Below are 24,975 nucleotides of genomic sequence, written 5' to 3'. Positions count from 1 at the left end.
ACCCCATAGACACTGTGTATTCGATAGGAAAAGAGTTGAAAAACTACAAACCTCAGATTTCCCCACTTCCTGGTTGGATTTTGTCTCAGGTATTTGTATGCCATATGAGTTCTGTTATACTCACAGACATCATTCAAACAGTTTTAGAAACTTCAGAGTGTTTCCTATCCAAATATACTAGTAATATGCATATCTTAGCTTCTGGGACTGAGTAGCAGGCAGTTTACTCTGGGAACCTCTGGGAACCTTATTTATCCAAGCTACTCAATACTGCCCCCAGCCATAAGAAGTTAATTTGTTAACATTGTAGTATCTAGACCTCTCCTGTGAAAATAGTAGTATATTGTGTTAGTATGAACTACTGGTTGATGACAATTTGGTTAGAACATAAATAACTAATCAATGAGGTTTAGATCTGAAAGTTTCATAGAAGCTGTGAATCCGGCTTTATGAATATATTGCTATATCATTCAACAATATTTAAAATTAATGTCTATTTGGGGTTATTGAAAGAGACAATTAAAATATTTGTTCCAAAGAGAAATCTTTATTTTCATCAAAGCAAACATTCCTACAGTATCTAATAGTAATAAAACAGAACTCATCAAATCTAACACTGATTCAATCTCAGTCTACAGAGAGGATTGACACATGAACTCAAGCAAAGCCCTCTGTTAGTCTACATGTCAGTGATCAATGAGACAGAGAACATCTGATCTCAGAACAGAGTCAAAGCAGAGGAACCAGCAGCCTCTCTCCACAGGGGTGTGTGACTGAGGGGTTCTACCCAGAACAGTCAGCCCTCTTCAGGGTCTTGGTGACTGGAGTCTGGGATTTCTGCTGGGCTTCACAGGTCACCTCTCCTGCCTTGGTCCACTCCTGGCCAGTGAGAGTCAGGGTGCTGCTCCAGCTGTACAGGCCATCCTTCTCCAGGACCCCGGGATTAGCCTCCTGCTTCTTGCTGGTCCCGTCCACTTTCCAGTTCATGGTCCAGTCTGAGGGGAAACCCTTGTTGGCCAGACACGTCAGTGTGGCTGTTGTTGTACTGGACAGCTCCTCACTAGAGGGGGGCAGGACGGTGAGGGTGGGGGCACTGTTACCTGGAACAAACAGAACACATCAACTAAGGAACAACATCAAGTACAGCTACAGTAAGAGATTACCTTCAGCAAAGGACACAACAAATAAAGTAAATTGGAAATGCCCTCTAAATATGAATATAAAAGTTAGATTGTTTAAAAGATGTGGAGAAAAACCTAAAGTAATATGATACAAAACAGATTTATGAACCAAACAAGTAGAAAGTGTTTAAATGACTAGAGTTACTAGTCATATGGTGTCAGTTATACATGTTATACAGATATTGTTCAGGAATGGATTTGATCAGAACAGCCTGCTCATATTCATAGTATTTTCATCACATATCATCCATGTTGGATTATGAAGTCAGTTCCAACCATAACTGAGACCCTTTGTCTTCACACTAACAGTGAAGTCTACCATGAATACTATGCAACAATGATGAATACTATATACAATACTATTAGTTATTATACCAGAATTAGGAGTGATATTCTGCAATTATACAATTCAGACATACAATTAAACCTACAATTTATCATTTTGATTCAATAAATATTTATTTGAAAGAAGGCTCAGTCAAAAGCTACATTTAACCAAAAATATTTGAGTTAAAGATAATAAAAATATAAATAAAAAATCGCACACCAAGTAATACACAATGCAACAACTATATTCCATATTATTAAATAGTTATCATACTAGAACTATCCTCTGCAATCCATCAAACCACACATTTAACTAGACACCTACATTTGAACGTTTTAATTAAATAACATTTAATTTGAAAGGCTTCGTCAAAAGTAATAGAAAAAATATATATTTTTAAGTAAAATATGTAAAAAAGCAACATTTTCCTAGAGACTGTAATGCCCGGGGTGTAGTGGATGAAGGAGTCAAACGCAGGAGACAGAGAGTTCAGAGTAGCGTTCCAAATTTAATTCCCCACACGGGAGAAAACACGACGCTACTCTAAAAGTAATGCTCCACCACAAAAAAGTGAGAAACACGAAAATCACAAGAACCAACGTACACGTACCGTGACACACAAGAATGTACAAACTGTACACACAACAATCCCGCACACATAAAGCCTCACAAATCACCCTAACCACAATACAGGTGTAACCACTAAACAAAAAGGGAGGGGGAGGAAAAGTCAGTAGCAGCTAGTAGGCCGGTGACGACGACCGCCGAGCGCCACCCGAACAGGAAGGGGGGCCACCTTCGGTGGGAGTCGTTACAGAGACGAAGTTTCACAAAAAAAATACCCCCCATAATTATCTGAAAGAAATATCAGAGCTTGTTACTTACTTCCAACATCGAGTCTGGTGCCGCTACCAAAAGTGTACCACAGTGATAAAATCCCTATTGCTGCTCGTACAAAAACCTCCTGCATGTTTGGCACTCTTAATTTCTTTAGACTGTGGTTCAAATAATTAACTCTGCTATAGTATGAATACATTTCAGAAATGATTTAATCTACTCAATTAGAAATAAAGTGTTTTTCGTTTTGATTTCCTTAACATTATCAACCCGGACTTTTTCTTGTACATTTCCTACTACTGTAGGTGCAGCACGTTTATTCATACAACTAATCTAAAATGTAGGCTAATCACTTTCATAGTTTAAAAGCAGGTCAGATTTGATTAGACGTAATAACATTCATATTCAAATTAGCCATAGTATGTGTAGGCCTTGTGTATTTTGTTCAAATCATTTAAAAAAGTTAAGTTGAAAAATCCTCAATATCGAGGCAAAACGTATAGAGATATTGAAACACAACATCAAAATGTGAATAAATAGTTAATTTTGTTCTTTACTTACTTCCAACATCAAGTCTGGTACCGCTACCAAAAGTCCACCACAGTGATACAATCACTATTACTGCCGGTACAAAAACCTCCTGAATATTGGGGAAGCTGAATTTCTTTAGACTGTGGCTCAAATAATTAACTCTACTATGGTATGAATACTTTTCAGAAATTATTTAATCTATTCAATTTTAAATAAAGTGTTTTTTATTTCGTTTCCCTTAACATTGAGCAGAAACCTACTGTTTACTATATATTTCGTACAAGGTGCAGTATGTTTATTCATACAACTAATCTAAGATGCAGGCTAATCACTTTCATCTTTAGAAAATATTGGTCAAATTTGATTAGATGTAATAACTTTTGTATTCAAATTGGCCATAGTACGTGTAGGTCTTGTGTATTTAAAAAAAAAAATGCATTATTATTTTTATCCTTAATATCGAGGCAAAATTAATAGAGAACTTGAAACACAACATCAAAAGGTGAATAAAATGTAGATTTTTTTTGTTTACTTACTTCCAACATCAAGTCTGGTGCCGCTACCAAAAGTCCACCACAGTGATACAATCCCTATTACTGCTTGTACAAAAACCTCTCTGTGTTGTGATGCTGCAGCTGTTACAGTGAAGATCACTCATATAGAATCATAATCAACACAAATACACTTTAACATCTTCCAGGTAGAACAAATACTTCATATAAGCTGTTTCTAGGTAATAAAAATATGAATTGTGTCTTAAATCCAGATATGAGTCATTTTTCCTTCCTCTGTGTGTCAGGTGTTCTCCTAGTCTGGAGGTACAGTCCAGCATTAGATCAGTGTGATAGTTTTCCTCCATATTGTCTATATGAAAGACAACAGCAGCAGCAGTAGTGATAGTGATCATGTTGTATATTCCTTTATTAAACATGTTAAAGTCACAGAGGACACACAACACTACCAGAGGAATCCTACCAGCTTTAGTTTAGAGAAGTGTTCACTAACTGATAAGAGGAACTTACATGAGAGACCAAGCATGAGTGAACAGACAGTTCATTATATCTAATCATCATCAGAATCAAAATATAATTGTGGTGTGACATAAAAATGACCATGGATCAGTTATCAGAGTTAACAGTTGCTGTTTGATGTTATTAAAGATAGCTAATGCAGGACAAAATATATTTTAATAATGGGAACCGACTTGGAAATTAAAATAGATTTTACAAATTAATTTGCATAATGGATCTGGATACTTTGCATAGACAGCACATGCTTCAGTGCTCTGTAAGTATTTATAGTCCTGTGAGTTTAACACTTCATGACTGAGAGCTGTCCTTCATGACAACAGAACCCACAACAACCATGACTTTTATCATCATATTCATCTGGACACTTGTTTTCTGCTTTCAAGGTTACAGTTTTTGGAATTTATTGTTGAAAATTAATTACATCTACAGAGTATACATGAACAGTATATCAACGTTAATATTTCTATTCAGAACTATTCATTACTATATGTAACATTTCATTCTTATAAATGTTTTTACTATATTTTTCAGAAGCCAGAGGACAGTATGTTGTGACACAGACTCCGGCAGTGAAAGCTGTTGTCCCAGAACAGACAATCTCTCTGAACTGTAAAACCAGCACTAATGTTCACAACAATGACTATCTAGCCTGGTACCTACAGAAACCTGGAGGAGCTCCTAAACTCCTTATTTACCGTGCTACAAAACTTCAGTCTGGGACTCCATCTAGATTCAGTGGTAGTGGATCTGGGAGTGACTTCACTCTGACCATCAGTAGAGTCCAGGCTGAAGATGCAGGAGATTACTACTGTCAGAGTTTCCACAGTAGTGGAGAGTTCACACAGTGATACAGAGCCGTACAAAAACCTTCCTCAGTCAGACTGCACAGTGACTGTACTGCTACAGCTGGGACCTACTGCAGGTGCTGAGGGGAGGAGATGATCCAGTACAATGACACAGTGTGTAGTAGAGCTGAACAACAATAGAGTCAAACTAGAGCTATGTCTAGAAGACCTTAGATCATAACTGATCACTAAATGTTTCTCCTGACTATTAACTACATGTTGACTCTGTTGAGTAACTCAAGGAAAACCATCAACCAATCTGAATAGAGATGATGTGCAATGATCCAAACCCCTAAAGATGACTTGTGTTTTGAATAGCTAGAAATTAATCAACATGATTCAAAAACATACATTAAAGCCCCTAAACATTACCCATACATCCTCCTTCACACCACTGTGGTAGTTCCAGAGAGCAGCAGGTGAAGCAGGAGACTGGAGACGTCAGAGCTCTGGAGATCTCCCCTTTAGATCAGAGTCAGTCTGCAGCATCATAGTCCACACACAGACTGCAGTTACTAAGCCTGACCACTGGAGAGAGACATAAAGCAGATACTATCTGCTCTAATAACACAGTAATAACATTATGCTCCATTTATAGATGTCTATAATCAATATATCAGTCCCCATTCAGCACTTATATCATAAACCTTGTCAGTCATTACATAGCTATCAGGTTTCTACATCACATCAGTTTGACTGTCCAGGACGACTATTTACATATTTTATTTTTTTATTTAATCTTTATTTAACAAGGCAAATCAGTTAAGAGCAAATTCTTATTTACAATGACGGCCTACCCCGGCCAAACGCTGACGACGCTGGGTCAATTGTGAGCCCTCATATATAGGACACTTTGCATTAGCAGCACATGCTTCAATGCTCTGGGAGTGTTTATAGTCCTGTGAGTTTAACACTTCATGACTGAGAGCTGTTCTTCATGACAACAGAACCCACAGCAACCATGACTTTAATCACCGTCTTCATATGTATATTTTCCCTGTGTCTCCAAGGTAATATATTTGACAGAAAATGATGCAAATCATTGCAATATTAGGCTATATAACCTTATTACAGTTTAAGATAATAATCTATATGGACAAATAAATGAACAGTTTAATGCTAATTCGACATGCCATCTCTGGTTCAGAGTCCAGAGGCCAGGTCATTGTGACTCAGACTCTTGCAGTGAAAACTGTTTCAGTGGGTCACTCATTCATTTTCAGCTGTAAGACCTGCAGTGCTGTATACAGTGACATCTATGGAAAGGGGATGGCCTGTTATCAACAGAAACCTGGAGGAGCTCCTAAATACCTAATATACTGGTCTAAAACCCTTCAGTCTTGGACTCCATCTAGATTCAGTGGCAGTGGATCTGGGAGTGACTTCACTCTGACCATCAGTGGAGTCCAGGCTGAAGATGCAGGAGATTAATACTGTCAGAGTTTACACTACCCCAACAGTGTCTGGGTGTTCACACAGTGATACAGAGTCGTACAAAAACCTCCCTCAGTCAGACACCACTGTGGTAGTTCCAGAGAGCAGCCGGCTCTGGAGATCTCCCTTTTAGATCAGTTGGGCTACCGAGTGGCGCAGTGCTCTAAGGCACTGCATCTCAATGCTAGAGACGTCACTACAGATGCTGGTTCGATCCCGGGCTGAATCACAAACGGTGGTGATCGGGAGTCCCATAGGGCGGCGCACAATTGGCCCAGCGTCATCTGGGATAGGCCGTCATCGTAAAAATGATTTGTTCTTAACTGACTTGCCTACGTAGTAATTTTATTTATATATCATAGGGCTGCATCAGCGCTCACCTAAAAAGCCCATATGCCACTGGTTGAGAGAAATGATCATTGTTTTTGGGCAGAATTATGTGAGATTTTATGTGTTGCTATATGTGTGTACTGGTCAGTTTAGCCCAGAAAATGCCGGACTCTTCAATCTAACGCCATAGGTGGCCGCCTAATCCTGCCTAATGAGCGGGCTGGCCGTGCCAATGATTACTGGAAGGTGGAAACTGACTGGTATTCCTCTTTTCCATGGATATCAATATGTTACCATAGCATATTACCATAACACTAATAAATAGAAAGTTATATATGTTCAGAAGTTACATGATATATGACTTTTAAAAAACAATCTCCATTATTCATTGTAGTTTTGTCTTGCTAAAAAAACAACCAATAACCAATAATTGTCACGACTTTCGCCGAAGTCGGCTCCTCTCCTTGTTCGGGCGGCGTTCGGCGATCAATGTCACCGGCTTTCTAGCCATCGCCGCTCCATTTTTCATATGTCCATTGGTCTTGTCTTGTTCCATACACACCTGGTTTTCATTTCCCCAATCAATCTACTTGTATTTAACCCTCTGTTTCCCATCATGTATTTGTGTGTAATTGTTTATTGTTACGTGGTTTGTTCAGGCGCATTACTTTAGTTATTTTCCAACATTTTTGCACGTATATGTTTTATTGTGCTGTATTTCTGAACGGTATTAAAGTGTGCCTGTTTTCTACACTGCTCTCCTGCACCTGACTTCGCCTCCACTACACACGCCTAACAATAATAGCATTGTATTTATGCCCTTTTTATTCACGTAATTGAACATTACTTTAAAGTTACAATCACTTCAGGCTCCCATGCCCTCAAAAAATCCACAAATGGACCTTACAACCAGCTGTGGAAATTCAATGGATGTGATCATCAACAGCAGCATATTAACTTTTTTCATGAGTAGGTTACGTACTGTTAGCTCTGTGAATGAGACCTGATGCTGGATTCAACATGAGATACATGTAAACTACTTGTACATAAACTATCTTCATGAAGTAGAATAACCATTTTATCTGTCATTAATTACATGGTGGCATATATGTTATGTCTCCCTTCCTGCATCCACCATAGAGGTTAAAACCAGTCACTCCCTCACATCTGGCCCAGTCCAGGGTATTTCAGACAGTGAAACTGTTCAACTGCTAGACTGGTAGCTGTGGGAGTGAAACTGAGATTTGCATACACAGGGCTGGGTGGTTCTGCTTGTCCCAGAATAGAGCAGCACTGTCACCAGATGTTCACTCTGGTAGAAAATACTCTTTGACTTTCTTGAAGATGTGATACTGGTGAAAAATGTGGATCTTGTAAAACAAACATAGCTTAATGTAGGTGTGATCACATCAGTGAAAGTCCAAGATATCTATCAAATTTTCAATAACATTAGCTTACTGTCTTTATGAGTCTATAAATCAAGCATGGTCAAAAAATGTTCCAAAGATATTAAAACCTGTTGAGGATAGAGGGCGCTATTTTCACTTTGGGGAAAAATCGTGCCCAATTTAAACGGCCTCGTACTCTATTCTTGCTCGTACAATATGCATATTATTATTACTATTGGATAGAAAACACTCTCAAGTTTCTAAAACCGTTTGAATTATATCTGTGAGTAAAACAGAACTCATTTAGCAGCAAACTTCCTGTCAGAAAGTGAAAAATCTGAAATCGAGGCTCTGTTCCAGGGCCTCCCTATCATTTTGCTTGAAATTTATGACTATACATGCACTTCATACGCCTTCCACTAGATGTCAATAGGCTGTGAGAGGTGAAATGGGGTTTCTAGGTATTTCTATGGTCAAAAGAGAGAGCTTGGAATGACATGACCCCCAAATTCCTTTGTTCAAGAAGCGCATAAAGGTCATCAGTATTGGCTTCTGAAAAGCATTCGCTATAGACGTCTAATATCTCCGGCTTTGATTTTATTTGATAAATGTGATAATATCATCGTAAAGTATGTTTTTTCAATATAGTTTTATCCAATTATTGAATTTTTTTCGGGAGTTTAGGCGTGTTGCGTACTTTGCGTTTGGTGACGATGGACAGCTTAGTGCCACTTGGCTAGGTTTGCTTGCTCATTCGAGAGGGAAAAAGGCCATTCTAAAACCAAACAACGAGGACCCCTTGTACAACGTTCTGATGGAAGATCATCAAAAGTAGGACCCATTTATGATGTTATTTCATATATCTGTCGAACATGTTTACTTTTAGTTTGCGCCCAGCTTTTGGGCGCTCTCTCGCTATAACGTAAGCTGCATGTCGTAATGAAGTTATTTTTAGAATTCTAACACGGCGATTGCATTAAGAGCTAGTGTATCTATCATTTCCTATACAACATGTATTTTTTAGTAAAGTTTATGAATAGTTATTTGGTCAGAATAGGTGAGTGTCAGAAATATATCCGGACATTATGGGAAAAAGATGCTAAGTTTTCACAATGTATAACCACGGATTTCAGCTCTAAATATGCACATTTTCGAACAAACCATATATGTATTGTGTAATATGATGTTATAGGACTGTCATCTGATGAAGTTTATGAAGGTTAGTGAAAAAATTAATATCTTTTGCTGGTTTATTCGCTATCGCTAACGTGCCTATTGCTATCGCTAACGTGCCTTGAATGAATGAATGCGGTTGTGTGGTAGGCTATTGTAGTAAGCTAATATAATGCTATATTGTGTTTTCGCTGTAAAACACTTAAAAAATCGGAAATATTGGCTGGATTCACAAGATGTTTGTCTTTCATTTGCTGTACACCATGCATTTTTCAGAAATATTTTATGATGAGTATTTAGGTATTTCACGTTGGTCTCTATAATTACTCTGGCTGCTTCGGTGCTATTTCTGATGGTAGCTGTGATGGTAGCTGCAATGTAAAACTGATTTATACCTCAAATATGCACATTTTTCGAACGAAACATAGATTTATTGTATAACATGTTATAAGACTGTCATCTGATGAAGTTGTTTCTTGGTTAGTTTGATTGGTTCTTGGTTAGTTTGGTTGGTTATGTGCAAGCTACCTGTGCTGTGAAAAATGTCTGCTTTTTTGTATTTGGTGGTCAGCTAACATAAATATACGTGGTGTTTCGCTGTAAAACGTTTTAAAAATCGGACATGTTGACTGGATTCACAAGATGTTTATCTTTCATTTGCTGTATTGGACTTGTTAATGTGTGAAAGTTAAATATTTCAAAAAAAAAAAAATTGAATTTCGCGCTCTGCCTTTTCAGTGGAATGTGGGAGGAGTTCTGCTAGCGGAACCCCGGGGCTAGACAGGTTCTACATGCGGCTAAACCTGTCCTGTTATACTTTAAACATTGTACTATCTAGACCTCTCCTGTTAATCTGTTAACATTGTAGTATCTACACCTCTCCTGTAAATAGCTAACATTGTAGTATCTACACCTCTCCTGTTAATAATTTAACATTGTAGTATCTACACCTCTCCTGTTAATCTGTTAACATTGTAGTATCTAGACCTCTCCTGTTAATAATTTAACATTGTAGTATCTACACCTCTCCTGTTAATCTGTTAACATTGTAGTATCTAGACCTCTCCTGTTAATAATTTAACATTGTAGTATCTACACCTCTCCTGTTAATCTGTTAACATTGTAGTATCTAGACCTCTCCTGTTAATCTGTTAACATTGTAGTATCTAGACCTCTCCTGTTAATCTGTTAGCATTGTAATATCTAGACCTCTCCTGTTAATAATTTAACATTGTAGTATCTACACCTCTCCTGTTAATCTGTTAACATTGTAGTATCTACACCTCTCCTGTTAATCTGTTAGCATTGTAGTATCTAGACCTCTCCTGTTAATCTGTTAGCATTGTAGTATCTAGACCTCTCCTGTTAATCTGTTAGCATTGTAGTATCTAGACCTCTCCTGTTAACATTGTGGTATCTAGACCTCTCCTGTTAATCTGTTTGCATTGTAGTATCTAGACCTCTCCTGTTAACATTGTGGTATCTAGACCTCTCCTGTTAATCTGTTTGCATTGTAGTATCTAGACCTCTCCTGTTAACATTGTAGTATCTAGACCTCTCCTGTTAATAATTTAACATTAGGAATTAGGAATACCTAGGATAGGATAAAGCAATCCTTCTGCCCCCCCCCCCCCTTAAAAGATTTAGATGCACTATTGTAAAGTGGCTGTTCCACTGGATGTCATTAGGTGAATGCACCAATTTGTAAGTCGCTCTGGATAAGAGCGTCTGCTAAATGACTTAAATGTAAAATGTAAATGTAAACATTGTAGTATCTAGACCTCTCCTGTTAATAATTTAACATTGTAGTATCTAGACCTCTCCTGTTAATAATTTAACATTGTAGTATCTAGACCTCTCCTGTTAATAATTTAACATTGTAGTATCTAGACCTCTCCTGTTAATCTGTTTGCATTGTAGTATCTAGACCTCTCCTGTTAACATTGTGGTATCTAGACCTCTCCTGTTAATAATTTAACATTGTAGTATCTAGACCTCTCCTGTTAATAATTTAACATTGTAGTATCTACACCTCTCCTGTTAATCTGTTAACATTGTAGTATGTAGACCTCTCCTGTTAATAATTTAACATTGTAGTATCTAGACCTCTCCTGTTAACATTGTAGTATCTAGACCTCTCCTGTTAATAATTTAACATTGTAGTATCTAGACCTCTCCTGTTAATAATTTAACATTGTAGTATCTAGACCTCTCCTGTTAATAATTTAACATTGTAGTATCTAGACCTCTCCTGTTAATAATTTAACATTGTAGTATCTAGACCTCTCCTGTTAATCTGTTTGCATTGTAGTATCTAGACCTCTCCTGTTAACATTGTGGTATCTAGACCTCTCCTGTTAATAATTTAACATTGTAGTATCTAGACCTCTCCTGTTAATAATTTAACATTGTAGTATCTACACCTCTCCTGTTTACATTTACATTTAAGTCATTTAGCAGACGCTCTTATCCAGAGCGACTTACAAGTACATACATTCATACTTTTTTTGTACTGGCCCCCCGTGGGAATCGAACCCACAACCCTGGCGTTGCAAGCGCCATGCTCTACCAACTGAGCCACACGGGACCCCCGTTAATCTGTTAACATTGTAGTATCTAGACCTCTCCTGGTAATAGCTAACATTGTAGTATCTAGACCTCTCCTGTTAATAATTTAACATTGCAGTATCTACACCTCTCCTGTTAATCTGTTAACATTGTAGTATCTAGACCTCTCCTGTTAATAGCTAACATTGTAGTATCTAGACCTCTCCTGTTAATAATTTAACATTGTAGTATCTACACCTCTCCTGTTAATCATTTAACATTGTAGTATCTACACCTCTCCTGTTAAATGTGCAACAAGTAGAAAAAGAACTCTGGACCATCTTTACTCCACACACAGAGACGCATGCAAAGCTCTCTCTCGCCCTCCATTTGGCAAATCTGACCATAATTCTATCCTCCTGATTCCTGCTTACAAGCTACAATTAAAGCAGGAAGCACCAGTGACTAGATCAATACAAAAGTGGTCAGATGAAGCAGATTCTAAGCTACAGGACTGTTTGCTGGCACAGACTGGAATATGTTCCAGGATTCCTCCGATGGCATTGAGGAGTACATCACATCAGTCATTGGCTTCATCAATAAGTGCATCGATGACGTCATCCCCACAGTGACCGCACGTACATACCCCTACCAGAAGCCATCGATTACAGGCAGCATCCGCACTGAGCTAAAGGCTAGAGCTGCCGCTTTCAAGGAGCAGGACTCTAACCCGGAAGCTTATAAGAAATCCCGCTATGCCATCTGACAAACCATCAAACAGGCAAAGCGTCAATACAGGACTAAGATCGAATCGTACTACACCTGCTCTGACGCTAGTTGGATGTGGCAGGACTTGCAAACCATTACAGACTACAAATGGAAGCACAGCCGAGAGCTGCACAGTGACACGAGCCTACCAGATGAGCTAAATAACTTCTATGCTCGCTTCGAGGCAAATAACATTGAAACATGCATGAGAGCACCAACTGTCATGGAAGCCTGTGTGATCACGCTCTCTGCAAACGATGTGAGTAAGACCTTTAAACAGGTCAACATTTTAAAGGCCGCAGGGCCAGACGGATTACCAGGACGTGTACTGCGAGCATGCACTGACCAACTGGCAAGTGTCTTCACTGACACTTTCAACCTCTTCCTGTCGGAGTCTGTAATACCAACATGTTTCAAGCAGACCACCATAGTGCCTGTGCCCAAGAACACTAAGGTAACCTGCCTAAATGACTACCAACTCGTAGCACTCACGTCTATAGCCATGAATTGCTTTGAAAGGCTGGTCATGGCTCACATCTACACCATCATCTCAGCAACCCGAGACCCACTCCAATTTGCATACCGCTCCAACAGATCCAGAGATGATGCAATCTCTATTGCACTCCCCACTGCCCTTTCCCACCTGGACAAAAGGAACACTTATGTGAGAATGCTATTCATTGACTACAGCTCATCTTTCAACACCATAGTGCCCTCAAAGCGCATCAATAAGCTAAGGACCATGGGAATAAACACCTCCCTTTGCAACTGGATCCTGGACAACCTGACGGTCAGCCCCCAGGTGGTAAGGGTAGGTAACAACACATCTGTCACGCTGATTCTCAACACGGGGAACCCTCAGGGTTGCGTGCTCAGTCACCTCCTGTACTCCCGGTTCACCCATGACTGCATGGCCAAGCATGACTCCAACACTATAAATTAAGTTTTCCGACGACACAACAGTGATCACCAACAATGACGAGACAACCAATAGGGAGAAGGTCTGAATCGGTTCCCCCTTGTGACTCTGTATCGGTTCCCCCCTGTATATAGTCTCACTATTGTTATTTTACTGCTGCTCTTTAATTACTTGTTACTTTTATCTCTTATTCTTATCCATATTTTGTAAAGCTGTGTTGTTGGTTAGGGCTCTCGTAAGTAAGCATTTCTCTGTAAGGTCTACATCTGTTGTCTGGGGCCAAGCTTTCTGCCATCCAGGACCTCTATACCAGGTGGTGTCATAGGAAGGCCCTAAAAAGGCCCTAAAAAACTCCAGCCAACCTAGTCATAGACTGTTCTCTCTGCTACCGCATGGCAAGATGTACCGGAGAGCCAAGTCTAGGTCCAAGAGGCTTCTTAACAGCTTCTACCCCCAAGCCATTAGACTCCTGAACATCTAGTCAAATGGCTACCCAGACTATTTGCATTGCCCCCCCTCTCCCCCTCTTTACACCACCACTACTCTCTGTTGTCATCTATGCATAGTCACTTTAATAACTCTACCAACATATACATATTACCTCAACTAACCGGTGCCACCGCACATTGACTCTGTATCGGTTCCCCCCTGTATATAGTCTAGCTATTGTTGTTTTACTGCTGCTCTTTAATTACTTGTTAGTTTTTATCTCTTATTCTTATCCATATTTTCTTTAGACTGCGTTGTTGGTTAGGGCTCTCGTAAGTAAGCATTTCTCTGTATGGTCTACATCTGTTGTATTTGGCGCATGTGACTAGTAACATTTCATTTGATTTGATTTGCTGGTTGAAGATGATGTGGTTTCAAGTGAGAACATAAATAACTAAGCAGTGACATTTAGGTCTGATAGTTTTCAAAGAAACTGTGAATCAGGCTTTATTAATATATGTCTATACCATTCAACAACATTTAAGACTGTAGTCTAATTATTAAAAAAGACAACAGAAATATGTGTTCCAAAGGGAAATCTTTATTTTCATCTATTCATCAAAGCATCAAAGCAATCATTCCTACAGTATCTAATAGTAATATAACAGAACACATCACATCTAACACTGATACAACCTCAGTCTACAGAGAGGATTGACACATGAACTCAAGCAAAGCCCTCTGTTAGTCTACATGTCAGTGATCAATAAGACAGAGAACATCTGATCTCAGAACAGAGTCAAAGCAGAGGAACCAGCAGCCTCTCTCCACAGGGGTGTGACTGAGGGGTTCTACACAGAACAGTCAGCCCTCCTCAGGGTCTTGCTGACTGGAGTCTGGGATTTCTGCTGGGCTTCACAGGTCACCTCTCCTGCCTTGGTCCACTCCTGGCCAGTGAGAGTCAGGGTGCTGCTCCAGCTGTACAGGCCATCCTTCTCCAGGACCCCGGGATTAGCCTCCTGCTTCTTGCTGGTCCCGTCCACTTTCCAGTTCATGGTCCAGTCTGAGGGGAAACCGTTGTTGGCCAGACACGTCAGTGTGGCTGTTGTTGTACTGGACAGCTCCTCACTAGAGGGGGGCAGGACGGTGAGGGTGGGGGAACTGTTACCTGGAACAAACAGAACCCATCAAATAAGTAACTACATCAAGTACAGCTACAGTATGAGATTCTCTTCAGCAAAGTACACAACAAAATAAAGTAAATTGGAAATGCCCTCTAAATATGAATATAAAAGTTAGATTGTTTAAAAGATGTGGAGAAAAACCTAAAGTAATATGATACAAAACAGATTTATGAACCAAACAAGTAGAAAGTGTTTAAATAACTAGAGTTACTAGTCATATGGTGTCAGTTATACATGTTATACAGATATTGTTCAGGAATGGATCTGATCAGAACAGCCTGCTCATATTCATAGTATTTTCATCACATATCATCCATGTTGGATTATGAAGTCAGTTACAACCATAACTGAGACCCTTTGTCTTCACACTAACAATGAAGTCTACCATGAACACAATGCAACAATGATGAATACTATATACAATACTATTAGTTATTATACCAGAATTAGGAGGGATATTCTGCAATTATACAATTCAGACATACAATTAAACCTACAATTTATCATTTTGATTCAATAAATATTTATTTGAAAGAAGGCTCAGTCAAAAGCTACATTTAACCAAAAATATTTGAGTTAAAGATAATAAAAATATAAATAAAAAATCGCACACAAACAGCAATACACAATGCAACAACTATATTCCATATTATTAAATAGATATCATACTAGAACTATCCTCTGCAATCCATCAAACCACACATTTAACTAGACACCTACATTTGAACGTTTTAATTAAATAACATTTAATTTGAAAGAAGGCTTCGTCAAAAGTAATAGAAAAAATATATATTTTTTAAAGTAAAATATGTAATAAAGCAAAATTTTCATAGAGACGAAGTTTCACAAAAAAAATACCCCCAAAAATTATCTGAAATAAATATCAAAGAACTTGTTACTTACTTCCAACATCGAGTCTGGTGCCGCTACCAAAAGTGTACCACAGTGATAAAATCCCTATTGCTGCTCGTACAAAAACCTCCTGCATGTTTGGCACTCTTAATTTCTTTAGACTGTGGCTCAAATAATTAACTCTACTATGGTATGAATACTTTTTAGAAATGATTTAATCTATTCAATTTTATATAAAGTGTTTTTTATTTCGTTTCCCTTAACATTGAGCAGAAACCTACTGTTTACTATATATTTCCTACAAGGTGCAGTATGTTTATTCATACAACTAATCTAAGATGCAGGCTAATCACTTTCATCTTTAGAAAATATTGGTCAAATTTGATTAGATGTAATAACTTTTGTATTCAAATTGGCCATAGTACGTGTAGGCTTTGTGTATTAAAAAAAAAATGCATTATTATTTTTATCCTCAATATCGAGGCAAAATTAATAGAGAACTTGAAACACAACATCAAAAGGTGAATAAAATGTAGATTTTTTTTGTTTACTTACTTCCAACATCAAGTCTGGTGCCGCTACCAAAAGTCCACCACAGTGATACAATCCCTATTACTGCTGGTACAAAAACCTCTCTGTGTTGTGATGCTGCAGCTGTTACAGTGAAGATACAGAATCATAATCAACACAAATACACTTTAACATCTTCCAGGTAGAACAAACACTTCATAATAACATTTCTAGATAATAAAAATATGAATTGTGTCTTAAATCCAGATATTAGTATTGTTTTCCTTCCTCTGTGTACCAGGTTCTCCTAGTCTGGAGGTACAGTCCAGCATTAGATCAGTGTTGCTAGTATTCCTCCATATTGTCCATATAAAAGACAACAGCAGCAGCAGTAGTGATAGTGATCATGTTGTATATTCCTTTATTAAACATGTTGATCTCACATTTAACAGTGGTGGTAAAGTCACAGAGGACAGACAACACTACCAGAGGAATCCTACCAGCTTTAGTTTAGAGAAGTGTTCACTAACTGATTAGAGGAACTTACATGAGAGACCAAGCATGAGTAAACAGACAGTTCATTATATCTGATCATCATCAGAATCAAAATATAATTGTGGTGTGACATAAAAATGACCATGGATCAGTTATCAGAGTTAACAGTTGCTGTTTGATGTTATTAAAGATAGCTAATGCAGGACAAAATATATTGTAATGATGGGAACCGACTTGGAAATTGAAATAGATTTTACAAATAATTTGCATAATGGATCTGGACACTTTGCATAGACAGCACACGCTTCAGTGCTCTGGTAGTATTTATAGCCCTGTGAGTTTAACACTTCATGACTGAGAGCTGTCCTTCATGACAACAGAACCCACAACAACCATGACTTTTATCACCATCTTCATCTGGACACTTGCTCTCTGCTTCAAGGGTAACATTTTCAGGATTTATTGTTGAAAAATAATAAAATCTATACCAACCACTATATCAATGTTACTATTTATATTCAGAATTATTCATTACTGTATATACAATTTCATTCATTTAAATATTTGTATTCTGTTTTTCAGAATCCAGAGGACAGATAACTGTGACTCAGACTCCTGAAATGAAAGCCTTACATCATGGAGACACAGTTACATTAAGATGTAGATTTAACAAACCTCCTGCTTGTAGTACCCCTTGTGTAGCCTGGTACCAACAGAAACCTGGAGGAGCTTTTAAGCTCCTTATTTACTATACTACAACACTTCAGTCTGGTACGCCATCTAGATTCAGTGGCAGTGGATCTGGGACTGACTTCACTCTGACCATCAGTGGAGTCCAGGCTGAAGATGCAGGAGATTATTACTGTCAGAGTTACCACAGTGGGAATGTGTTCACACAGTGATACAGAGCCGTACAAAAACCTCCCTCAGTCAGACTGCACAGTAAATGTACTGCTACAGCTGGGACCTACTGCAGGTGCTGAGGGGGAAGAGACAGTAACATGGAACACTGGTCACTAGAGGTCAACTGTGACAATATGGTTAGAAAGCAATCATTCAGATCACATGACCATCATCATCATGGTTATGACTTATAGTTTTGTCATGGCCTTTAAGTGTATATAAAGTTATTTAAAGTGTTGAAACACAATTCCTGTCCATATGCAAAGCAAAATCTACAGTAAAACAAGTGCTATGACCTCAACATTACTTCAAAGTTACAATCACTTCAGCCCCCCAAAACAAGTCCTCATTTGGACCTCAACCAAATGTCTGATTTAAATGGATGTGATCTTCTAACATTATATTCACTCTTTTAATGAGCAGGTTAGTGACTGTTAGATCTGTGAATGAGACATGATGCTGGACTCAAACATAAGACACATTTACACTACATACAGTATCTACATAAAGTATTATACCCATTTTATCTGTAATTAATTGCATGGTGGCATATCTGTTACCAGCCTGATAGTACTGAAGTACTAGTATAATACAATAGGGACTGATAGTACTGACGTACTAGTATAATACAATAGAAACTGATAGTATTGAAGTACTAGTATAATACAATAGCGACTGATATTACTGAAGTACTAGTATAATACAATAGGGACTGATAGTACTAAAGTACTAGCATAATACAATAAGTACTGATAGTACTGAAGTACTAGTATAATACAACAGCGACTGATAGAACTGAAGTAGTAGTATAATACAATAGGGACTGATAGTACTGAAGTACTAGTATAATACAAAAGGGACTGATAGTACTGAAGTACTAGTATAATACAATAGCGACTGATAGTACTGAAGTACTAGTATAATACAATAGCGACTGATAGTACTGAAATACTAGTGTAATACAATAGGGACTGATAGTACTGAAGTACAAGTGTAATACAATTGAGACTGATAGTACTGACGTACTAGTATAATACAATAGGGACTGATAGTACTGAAGTACTAGTATATTGCAGTATGGACTGAAAGTTCTGGGTTATGAGTATAATCCACTGTAGAATGAAGATAATTACATTCTACAGTGGATTATATGCTGATAATTACAACTACAGACTTCACTCTGACCATCAGTAGAGTCCAGGCTGAAGCTGCAGGAGATTACTACTGTCAGAGTTTACACAGTGGTGGAGTGTTCACACAGTGATAGAGAGCTGTACAAAACCCTCCCTCAGTCAGACTGCACAGTGACTGTACTACTACAGCTGGGACCTACTGCGGGTGCTGAAGGGGAAGAGACAGTGACATGAAACACAGAGTGAACTAAAATACACTGAGGTAAATACACAGGTGATGCTGACAATAATGTCAATTTATTCCCTGTTAAATCATGTGATAACACCCATATGTCCAGATTACATAAAAAGTTCTCCCATTTTTCTTATGGACAACCTGAAATATGTTACACAATATGTTGAAAGGAATCCATCTATGTACACTAATAATGTCTCACAACATTTCAGAATCAAACCTCCAGTCTCTGTGAGATTCTTCTGTCAGGTTGTGAATTTCAAGCAAAAAATCTACTTTATTTATTGAGAAGGTATAACATGATTATAACCCCTAATCCTTAACACAGTGTTTCCCAAACTTCTCCTTAAGTATTTGAGGAAGTCCACATATTTGATTTTATTCCAGAAATACTACAACTGCTTTTCCTAGTGAGGGGCTTGCTGATTAGGGGACCATTTGAATCCGCTGTGATAGTTTTGGAACACATCAAATACTCCAAGTTGACTGTCTGGGGGGACTTCAAGATAGTTTTGGGAAACACTGCCCTGAAATTACCTGTGGTGCAGTCAAACCAAAACGTCTCTCGTCCCATACACTGCTAGAACATTCCAGCACCTTCCCAGCCTTTAATTGAGCCCTGCTGAGGCTTGTTTACCAATCAAGGCCATGATTGGCTGGGCAATCAGCCCCACCGCTTAGAAATGCTCCTGCTCACACAGATCTCTTCAATTACACTGTCTCTGTGGGACTAAGAAAGTCTGGGGCGTATTTATTAGTTGTGCGCTGTAGCAAAACTTTTGCATTGGAAAAATATTTGAAATGAATACAAGAGTTTCTATTGGACAAATTCAGCTAGGTCCCTCCCAGTTTTGTTCCGTTTGCTACTGTTTGCTTCCGTTAGTGTCACGCCCTGACCTTAGTTATCTTTGTTTTCTTTATTATTTTGGTTAGGTCAGGGTGTGACGAGGGTGGCATGTTTTATTTTCTTGTCTAGGGTTTTTATATATCTATGGGGTTTTGGTATTGTATAGGGTTTATGTATGTCTAGGTGTGTGTAGTTAGTCTAGGCTTATGTAGGTCTATGGTGGCCTAGATTGGTTCCCAATCAGAGGCAGCTGTTGATCGTTGTCTCTGATTAGGGATCCTATTTAGGTTGCCATTTTCCAGTTTAGTTTGTGGGTTATTTTCTATGTTGATGTTGCATGTCTGCACTCGTTTTCATTAGCGTCACGTTATTTTGTATAGTTTGTTTAAGTGTTCTTCGTTTATTAAAAGGAAGATGGATTCACATCACGCTGCGCTTTGGTCTCCTCACTTAGACGATCGTGACAGTTAGGTTCCGGTTAGGTTCCTAGTGAATATACCTCTGGGGAAGTGTATTCATTACAGAAACCCTTTACCATTTAAGAACCAAACGGATACTTTATTGCTTTGTTAAATGGACTTTAGAGGTCATAATGGATGTAACTCAAGTCCATTTCTAATGTGGTGTAACTGTGAATAATATAATTCTTAATTCAACTTTTTCTTTAAGTTGTCTGTTTTTGTTATTATTTTATTATTGACCATTTAACTATTCTTGATATCCCAATTTGTGCCTTGCTTGGACATTGGTATTGTAGTGGTCACATCCTGTATTTTTGTTTGACAAATGGAAGCAAACAGAGCAAAATGAGAGTTTCAATTGGAAAAATTCAGATAGGTCCATCCCTGTTTCGTTTTGTTCGTTTCCGTTTAAGAAACGTTTTGCAACACAGTCGCGGGAATGAGTACACCCCTGTTTGCATAGATTGGACACTTTGCATTGGCAGCACATGCTTCAATGCTCTAAGAGTGTTTATATCCCTGTGAGTTTAACACTTCATGACAGAGCTGTTCTTCATGACAACAGAACCCACAACAACCATGACTTTTATCACCATATTCATCTGGACACTTGCTTTCTGCTTTCAAGGTTACAGTTTTTGGAATTTATTATTGAAAATGTATTAAATCTACACCCTCAACATGTATATCAATGTTACTATTTCTATTCATAATTATTCATTACTAAATGTAATATTTCATTTATATAAATGTTTTTATTCTCTGTTTCAGAATCCAGAGGACAGTACACTGTGACTCAAACTCCTACAGTGAAAGCTGTTCTCCCAAGACAGGCAGTCACTCTTGACTGTAAAACCAGCAGTGATGTGCATGGTGGTTACTATCTAGCCTGGTATCAACAGAAACCTGGAGGAGCTCCTAAACTCCTTATTTACTCTGCTACAACGCTTCAGTCTGGGACTCCATCTAGATTCAGTGGTAGTGGATCTGGGAGTGACTTCACACTGACCATCAGTGAAGTCCAGGCTGAAGATGCAGGAGATTACTACTGTCAGAGTTTACACTATCCTGGTAGCATTCGCTGGTTCACACAGTGCTACAGAGCCGTACAAAAACCTTCCTCAGTCAGACTGCACAGTGACTGTACTGCTACAGCTGGGACCTACTGCAGGTGCTGAGGGGAGGAGATGATCCAGTACAATGACACAGTGTGTAGTAGAGCTGAACAACTATACCTAGTTCTAATAACTCTAAGCTGTTAGGTCATATTCAGTCATTATCCCATGTGTTCCTTATTGCATTTGTACTCATTTTTTATTGAGTATCTCATGGAGAACCATTAACCATTTATCTACCAAAAGGTTAAAATCTTTCAAAACAGACATCCTTACTTCAGACCATTTAGATATTGTATTCTTAAGATGTAGAAGAGATGCTGAGTTTCATGCATTGTAATTATGTTCTACAAAGTCCCAGTGTGTCTGATCAGAAACACAGAAGAGGAGGGAGGGAGCTGAACTCAGGAACAGAGGAATGGCCGAATATTAGTCTTGCACGTTGGAGCCCCTCTTCTCACAGTGTAAGTCCAACAGTCCAGTATTTACAATATTAAATTGTTTGGTGGGTGTTTACATTTGTCTTAATTCACATATGTAAAAGTGTGTATTATGCACAGGTGAATCGTAAAATATATTTTTTGTATATGGTACTCTTAGCCAGGGATCAGCCATTACTGAGGGCAACCCTAGAGCAATTATGGTTAAGTGTCTTGTTCAAGGGCACATCAAAAGATTATTTCACCTAGTCAGCTCGGAGATTCAAACCACCAACCTTTTGGTTACCTGCCCAATGCTCTTAACCGCTAGGCTACCTGCCACCCTAATTACCATGAACAGTAAGCAACAGACACAAGTATACACACTGAGTATACTAAACATTAAGAACACCTGCTTTTTCCATGACATAGAACTGACCAGGTGAATCCAGGTGAAAGCTATGATCCCTTAATGATGTCGCTTGTTAAATCCACTTCAATCAGTGAAGATTAACACAGGTTAAAGATGGATTTTTAAGCCTTGAGACAATTGAGATGTGGATTTTGTGTCAAGAACTGCAACGCTGCTGGACAATCAGCCTCAACCTTTAAAATGCTGCTGCTCACACAGATCTCTCCAATGGAAAGACTGCATGAACTCAAACCAGGAAGATTTTTTGTTGGTCGCTATCGGTCCGAGACGTGGGCACAAATTTCCCAAAAACTAATTTCTGTGTTCTATTTATGTGCTGTTCTATAAACCAATTTCTGTGTTCATGCAAGTGGCTGACTGAATGAATCCTCACTATCATTAGCTGCAATTTGGCAGTATGCCCAGACCTTGTTTTAAAAACGAGAAGGAAGAATATCTCAGGTTCAAGGTCTCAGATTAGAGAGAAGAAACCTAGTGAGGTACTGGTCTGTCACATGTTATGAACCAGTATTGGTCGGTCACATGAATTAAACAAAACATTAATGATGAATTCATTATGCAAAATCATGCAAATATAACTTGTCTGTGTATAGCCGTATACAGTTGAAGTCAGAAGTTTACATACACTTAGGTTGTCATTATAACTCGTTTTTCAACCACTCCACAAGTTTCTTGTTAACAAACTATAGTTTTGGCAAGGAACAGGTACAAAGTATCTATATCCACAGTAAAACGAGTCCTATATCGACATAACCTGAAAGGCCCCTCAGCAAGGAAGAAGCCACTGCTCCAAAACCGCCATATAAAAGCCAGACTACAGTTTGCAACTGCACATGGGCACAAAGATCGTACTTTTTTGGAGAAATGTCTTCTTGTCTGATGAAACAAAAATAGAACTGTTTGGCCATAATGACCATCATTTTGTTTGGAGAAAAAAGGGGGTCGGTTGCAAGTCGAAGAACACCATCCCAACTGTGAAGCACGGGGGTGGCAGCATCATCTTGTTATGTGGATATATTGAAGCAGCATCTCAAGACATCAGTCAGGAAGTTAAAGCTTGGTTGCAAATGGGTCTTCCAAATGGACAATGACCCCAAGCATGCTTCCAAAGTTCTGGAAAAATGGCTTAAGGACAACAAAGTCAAGGTATTGGAGTGGCCATCACAAAGCCCTGACCTCAATCCTACAGAAAATTTGTGGGCAGAACTGAAAAAGCATGCGCTAGCAAGGAGGCCTACAAACCTGACTCAGTTACACCAGCTCTGTCAGGAGGAATTGGCCAAAATTCACCCAACGTATTGTGGGAAGCTTGTGGAAGGCTACCCAAAACGTTTGCCCCAAGGTAATCAATTTTAAAGGCAATGCTACCAAAAACGAATTGAGTGTATGTAAACTTCTGACCGACTGGGAATGTGACGAAAGAAATAAAAGCTGAAATAAATCAATCTCTCTACTATTATTCTGACATTTCACATTCTTAAAATGAAGTGGTGATCCTAACTGACCCAAGACAGGGAATTTTTACTAGGATTAAATGTCAGGAATTGTGAAAAACTGAGTTTAAATGCATTTGGCTAAGGTGTATGTAAACTTCCGACTTCAACTGTATAAGACAAATGTTGGGACTGCCCAGGAAGAGCTCCTGATTGACATGAGTACTACAGTGCATTGAGTTGGTTGGAATCTCTCCAGCGCGCTGACAATAAACAATGATTAATTTAAGATTGACTTTGAGTGTCCCTGTGTTAGAATTTCCACGACAGTAGTGATGAGAGAGGTTCGGTTCTCAGTGTTGTACTGAGAGAAGTGGAGTTCAAGGTGTTGATGAAATGTAAGGACCTAGGTGGAGTCACGGCGGTGAGTCTGATCACATTGACTAGGGATTTGGAGAGTAAAGTAGGAGAGGTTGAGTCTGCTAAAAGTTATTTGTGATGGAAGTTTGGTGGTGGTGTGTTTCAATGTTAAACAGTTTGAGAAGGCGTTCAAACTCAAGCAGGTATGTAAACGTTTGGTTGATAGTAGCATGCCGGATCAAACTGGACGAAAGTGGGTGAAGGGAGTTATTACAGGAGTTCCAGAAATTGTTAACATAGCATAGCGCCTCCAGATGACACGAGATGGGAAGAAGGTAGGGGAGAACATACATATGGGGAATGTGGAGACGGGGCCCAGTTAATATGCTGTAATTGTGGGGGAGCCCATGGTGTGGCATATGGGGGTTGTTCAGTGGTGAAAAGACAGGTGGAAGTGCGGGAGGTGAGGAGTGAGCGAAAAATCTTGTATGCAGAAGAAGTGAAGGTAGTTCAGACAGAAACAATCGAGGCTCCTAATACAGCAGGTATTTCAAGGCAGATTGGGATGCAGGTTGGGCGTGAAGTAAGGAGCAGAATGGGGGAGAACACAAGAATGGTAGTAAATTTGAGAAATGTTACATTTGTGACAGAAGCAATCAATTGCGCAGAAAAATTGCATTCAAAGACTAAGAAGATACAGATCAGAGTGAAGCAGGCAGTGAGGTATCATGGGATCACAGGACTGACATGGGAAAATGTACAGGATGACCTCAATAAGATTGAGAATTAGTCCAGACAGAATAATGTATTGGTTCATTTTCATAATGGTGTTAATCCTTCAATGGAATGCCAGA

General features: G+C 38.7%; 2 gene segments (V, D, J or C); both read right to left on the bottom strand.

The window, feature by feature from the left end:
* Positions 1–527: 527 nt before the first annotated feature.
* LOC129864796 (Ig kappa-b4 chain C region-like) lies at positions 528–2,505 on the bottom strand. The segment is given in 2 exon segments: positions 528–1,100; positions 2,395–2,505. Coding segments are annotated over 2 exon segments (402 nt in total).
* An 11,817-nt stretch (positions 2,506–14,322) lies between these two features.
* On the bottom strand, positions 14,323–16,132 carry LOC129865125 (Ig kappa-b4 chain C region-like). The segment is given in 2 exon segments: positions 14,323–14,909; positions 15,829–16,132. Coding segments are annotated over 2 exon segments (402 nt in total).
* Between the last annotated feature and the right edge of the window lie 8,843 nt (positions 16,133–24,975).

This window comes from Salvelinus fontinalis, chromosome 11 (genome assembly GCF_029448725.1).
Source record: "Salvelinus fontinalis isolate EN_2023a chromosome 11, ASM2944872v1, whole genome shotgun sequence".
In the NCBI taxonomy this organism is placed as follows: Eukaryota; Metazoa; Chordata; class Actinopteri; order Salmoniformes; family Salmonidae; genus Salvelinus; species Salvelinus fontinalis.
Note: the sequence above shows the minus strand (reverse complement) of the source record. Positions and strands in the feature narration are given on the sequence as shown.